This window comes from Henckelia pumila, unplaced genomic scaffold (genome assembly GCF_033568475.1).
Source record: "Henckelia pumila isolate YLH828 unplaced genomic scaffold, ASM3356847v2 CTG_461:::fragment_3, whole genome shotgun sequence".
Lineage (NCBI taxonomy): Eukaryota > Viridiplantae > Streptophyta > Magnoliopsida > Lamiales > Gesneriaceae > Henckelia > Henckelia pumila.
This window is the reverse complement of record NW_027331831.1, coordinates 8986412-8991834: the sequence shown is the minus strand read 5'-3', so window position 1 is coordinate 8991834 and position 5423 is coordinate 8986412. Positions and strand designations below refer to the sequence as shown.

At 33.3% G+C, this 5423-nt stretch overlaps 1 protein-coding gene across 1 annotated transcript; it reads right to left on the bottom strand.

Annotated features, from left to right (window-relative positions):
- Positions 1-661: 661 nt before the first annotated feature.
- Positions 662-3522, bottom strand: LOC140871843 (uncharacterized). Its single transcript, XM_073274581.1, has 3 exons — positions 3031-3522; positions 1561-1727; positions 662-1475 (listed from the first exon to the last, which is right to left on the bottom strand). Exons 1-3 carry the CDS (start codon positions 3280-3282, stop codon positions 833-835), a joined length of 1062 nt encoding a protein of 353 aa, XP_073130682.1. The 5' UTR covers positions 3283-3522; the 3' UTR covers positions 662-832.
- Positions 3523-5423: the final 1901 nt, after the last annotated feature.

Sequence of the window (5423 nt, the reverse complement as noted above, 5' to 3'; positions counted from 1 at the left end):
ATATATTTAAATCAATAATGTTTATTTTATATCAATATTTTATAAATACTAGATTCTATTGGATTATAATAAAAATAAGAAGTGAAAAGATATATTAATGGTTAATTTGAGTAATAGTTAATATAAAATATTTATTTATTAAATTTAAATATGTAGGACAAAGTGTAGAAGATTATTGGATGTTTTTTCAACTAATTTTTTTTTTTTATATAAATGCAATCAATTAATGTAGTAAAAGATAAAAATTTAAATTTAAATATAATAATACGTAAAAAATGATATTATTGTCACAGAAAATGTTATATTACCAAAACATCCATTTACCCTAAAAATTACAAAAAAGTCCATTCTTGCAGGCTAGATTCAAGAGAAAATTTTGTGAAATGAAAATTAAAAAGTACTTCCTAAGCTCTCTCAAACACTATTATATATTTGAGACGAATGAAGTATTTGTTTGCCTTCATTTCTGTTTTCATAACTTTATTTCGAGATGATAAACACAGTTTCCAGTACATGATAATATGTAAAGTGGAAATTTAGAAATAATATTTTAGGTTCAAGTGTTCAACATTTAACAAACTCGTCTCCAGCTAAAAAAGAATTTTTTTGTCCTTGACTTTAGGCCTCTTTAATTAAAATAAATGACGAAAGAACAATCAAGGATTTAAAATCCTGAGACACAAATTTCCAAAATCAATCTGCGGTTTAACCACCAAATCTTCATTCAGTAAATTTATTTGAAAGGCAGATGTATAGATTCATAAGCAATACATACTTCAAGTTCAGAGACACAAAGGCTACCTATTTTTTTAGCAATCGTCGTTGCTGCCACTCACAATTGCTGATCCAGATATGGATCCCTTGGGGCGTTTCCTCCAAGATACCCGGAAACAGTCTGAGAAACACCGGTGTAAACGTTACTTAATGTGGATGTGCCCCATGCTACCCATCCCGTCTCCGTTTCAGCATTTTTTTCGAGTATAATTCTCTGTTGTTCAGCTTCTAACATGTCAAGCCGCCTCTTCGTCATGTATTCCATGATAGCTTGGAGCCCTTTATTCACAATCTCCAACGGAGGGATCACAAGTGGATTCTGGTCCACGTGAAGCTTGGTTAGATTCTGCAGCTGATATATTGAGTCAGGCAGAGCTCGGATTTGGTTGGTACTAAGATCGAGCTCTTTGAGATTTCTCAGATCACCAACTGTTTCAGGCACCTCCGTTAAATCATTGAAATTACTGCTGACATTCAGAATTTCAAGATTTGTAAGTCTTCCAATCGCATTTGGTAGTCCGTGAATTGCATTGAAATGGGCATCCAAATGTATCAGTGATTTCATTTCACAGATGGAATTTGGAAAGGCTCTCAACTTGTTAAAGGGAATGGAGAGCTTCTGAAGATTCACTAATCCATAACCGATATTTGTTGGCAAAAACATCAAGTTATTAAAGCTCGCATCCAGCTCAATTAAAGATCTGTTGAATAAAAGTGGATATAATTAGTCAGACCAGAAAGTCGCCAGTTTAGTACATCCGAATTTAATCGGTTTCAGCGTCTCACCTGCAACCAGCAATACTTTCCGGGAGCTTTTTTAGCTTATTTCCTGACACATCCAAGACTTTAAGATTTATCAACAAGCCAATGGAATCGGGTAATGTTTCAAGAAGGTTGGATGCGACGTTGAACTCCTCCAATTTCTGTAGTCCTGAAACTGAATCAGGAATGACCTGGAACAAAAGAAGAATCTCGTCAACAAGAATTTTTGATGGATCTACTTCTTGGTTCCAACAAATGGTCGAGCAGGAAAAAATAATCACTTTCTTGGTTATATTACACCTCGGAAAAGTGTGTAGTCATTCAGATACCCGTTTTCAGTTTCTTCATACTGTTGTACCAGAAAGTGCAAGTCTCTGAAGAAGACCCTCAATTATACCATTTTAAATTTTCGAAAAAGTAAAACAGGGGCACGTCTGAACAACCAAAAAGTTCAAGAGAATTCATCCAAGTTGAAGCCTTGGGAAAGGGAGGATCATTTGGTTAAAAAGATAACATATACAAAACATATAAAGCTTGTTAGGATGATTGGCACAATCCAGTCAACTCCAGTTTGAAATTTGCATGATCATTGCAAAGCCTAAAGTTCCAAAAGTAACAATGGTTTTAGTGATTGTTCATGTTCAACCATAGGACAATGGACCAACTCCAGAGACACCAAACCTAAAATTTTTTTTGCAAATAATCTTGAGTTCAACACATACAAGCAATTATTCGTCTAAAGTAAGAATACCGAACCAAACCTGTAAAAGAAAGCCATCATCGATTTGTGCAACTCATAACACAGTCATCAAAACTATGATTTGAATCCCCAAAGGTTATACAACAGTTTCAATTTTCAGAATTTACTCTGATTGATTGGGAGGATCGTTCCCCGTTAGGACGGTCCGATCAGCTAAATTAATATGGACACTACCAATTTCTAGCTTCAGCAGGTTTTCAGTGTCATGCATCACACAGGCAAATTATGCACGAAAATTTGAGATTTTCCTAACAAAAAATTAAGAAACCGAGTGCCGAGCACACTAAAGGTCCGGATCTGCTAACGCCCATCTCATCCTCCACGGTCTTGTTTCCTTCTGATTTTAATCAATTCAAACAAGAACCTCACGATCCCACCAAGTTCTCTCTTTTCTTTTCTTTCCTTTTTTTGTTTTCTTTTTTTCCCATGTTTCCTTGTTGAATTCAGCAAACCATAACTCAAGAAAGCTTCAGATCAGTCAACACCATACATAAGCCGAAAGGTACAAACTAATTACGAATTACTTGTTTAGGAAATAATTCATATTAAAACTCAATCTTGAACACCAAATTCTACTAGTATCACTCTCCTTTCTCATTTATCGTTACCTCCAGCAGCCAAATCAAGAAAGCAACAGACTTTTTAAACCGAAAGGGAAAATAATAATAATCGTCAAGCATCACAAACCAACACAAGTTAACAAGAAAATGAAATTATTGGATCATAATACAAACCTCAAGATTATTCTGCGAAAGATCAAGAACCACCAAAGCACGAATCTTGCCAAATGGTTCGGGCAGAAATTTCAGCTGGCGCCCAGAAAGGTCAATTCTTTCCACCAAATTTTCTTTATTCAAAGCTTCTTTTAAAACCCTTATCACCTCTTCATCCACAGAATCATTATCTTTTTCATTATCTTTTTGGCTGTTAACAACATCATCAGTCAATCTAACATCCGTAAACTCATTCCCAAGATTCATATCCATATTCTAGAGACAAAAATATGTTTAGGCATTCATGAAATGATTCGAAAAAATAACAGAGAAAGATATGCAAATATATGGAAATCCGAATTAGTGCAGAAGAGCAGAGTCTAGTATGGATTTTGGGAGTGGGAGTTTGACAGATTCAAGGATCAAAGTCTTCGCAACGATATGTACGAAGTATGAGAAACACAAACTTCGGCTGTGAATAGTTTTTTATTGTCCTTTTCCCCTTCATTTTATTACAAAATACAAAGTAATCGGCTAATCGCAATTTCAAATCTTTTTATGAGTACATCCAAACAAATCATTTATCGATGTTATATACAAATTGTTAAACATATTAAATTACATTGTACCAAAGAAAAATTTTAGAACTTTGAGATGGATAAGAAATAAATTCTTGAAAATATTAAATACATAATTCTAATTTTTTTCACGTTAGGGATGAATTTAATCCATGGAAATTAATTAGATTCGTTTGCATTTATGGATTTGGATTTGTGGAAATTCATTAATCTGAAATTGCTAAGATGAGAGATGAATTTGAAATTAGAGCATACAAATATATTTGTGAACTTTCTTTCTAGAGAGTTGAAAGAGTCCAGTCTACTACGTTGGTTTTTCGTATAAATAATTGAATCATCTATATCTATAATTCACATATTAAACATATAAATTCAACGACGGAGAATGACTAGGATAATTATTTTTAGTTGGCATGCTCTAGACTAGATGTTACCTACTAAAAATAACCCATTGACTTCGTTTGTTTGATTAAAAAATGTATAGATAAAAAAAAATTCCTGTGAGTCTGTTTACAGGATATGAATGCAAAATAAATAATTCCACAATTATCCGGACTTCAAAGGGAGTGAGATGTTAGTTTTTAAAAAACTGTTGCAACATTTGCGATAGTACATGTTGTTACGGTTTTTTAAAAAAACGTCGCAAATTTTGCTACGGTTAATCCCTTACAAAACTGTAGCAAATATGCGATGGTTTTTAAAAAACCGTCGCAATGTGCATTCGACAGACGATTATGCGATGCTTTCATAACCATTGTAAAAAACTTCGCAAATCAGCATTTGCGACGTTTTTTGCGACGAAAAAACATTTTTTTCGTCAAGCGGCATTTTTTTTAGTGTAGGTCAATCCGACTCATATATCTATTATTTATTATCTATTACTAATATAAAAGTATGAATAGTGGACAAAGTTTTTGCATTGTCTATTTACCACATTGCCCAAAAACTATGAATTATATGTATTAATTGCATGGGCATTGTGTGGAAAAATGGTGTAAAAATTGGGGTCAAATTTGAGATATTCAATTTGTGATGAATCAATGTGTTATTTATTCATTAAATTGGTGCATTTATTTTTTGAATCATTCAATACAATATTTTAATTGATTTCTATCATATTCTCATAAAATATGAGAAAAAATTATAGATATAAAATATTTTTATCATCTATGGTTGGGGATCGTTAGCGTGTCTAGAGGGGGGTGAATACACACTTATGATAATCTTTAATTCTAAATGTGATTGAGCAAATGTTAGTTTACTCAACCGATTTTCTGTTAGCTGTCTAGAAGTATAAGAGCTACTTTTGATAGTGCGGAAACAACTCTTAATATGCTAGATGATAGTAATGGAATATTGTAATGCGATAACGTAAATAAACACAGATATGTTTCTGGATGTTCGGAACTCAATCTCCTACGTCACTCCTTCTTCCACCTCGGAAGGATTCACTAGAAGACTTTGGTTATTACAACTTCTGCAATACACCCGATCCAAGTTAGGACTTATCCAATGCCCAAGATGAAACTCCTAGATTTACAGTGATAAGATTTAAAGCTCTTATCAAAGTTTTCTTCAGTTGGTGATGATAAACGTCTAAGTTTCTTGAAAACTTAGACTATCAAATCCTTGTAGCAGATAGTGTTTTTCAAACAATAGCTGGATTTGAGTGACCCTTGAAAAGATCTCCTTGTAGATGGGATATGCTTTTTAGCTAAGGGTTGAATGAGCGGTCGAGTATTCAAAGTAGATTCAAGAGCTCAAGTATGCAAATTCTTTGTAATCGTGGTCTTTTTCTTTGTAGAAAGACTCTGATATTTATATCAATTTTCTCCA

What these genes read in the sequence shown, in the direction of transcription:
- LOC140871843 (XM_073274581.1), bottom strand. Translation starts at nt 3,282, where the DNA reads ATGGATATGAATCTTGGGAATGAGTTTACGGATGTTAGATTGACTGAT. An exon ending in TTTCGCAGAATAATCTTGAG is followed by an intron (nt 1,728 to 3,030) that starts GTTTGTATTATG and finishes CTTTTGTTCCAG; the next exon opens with GTCATTCCTGATTCAGTTTC. An exon ending in GAAAGTATTGCTGGTTGCAG is followed by an intron (nt 1,476 to 1,560) that starts GTGAGACGCTGA and finishes TTTATTCAACAG; the next exon opens with ATCTTTAATTGAGCTGGATG.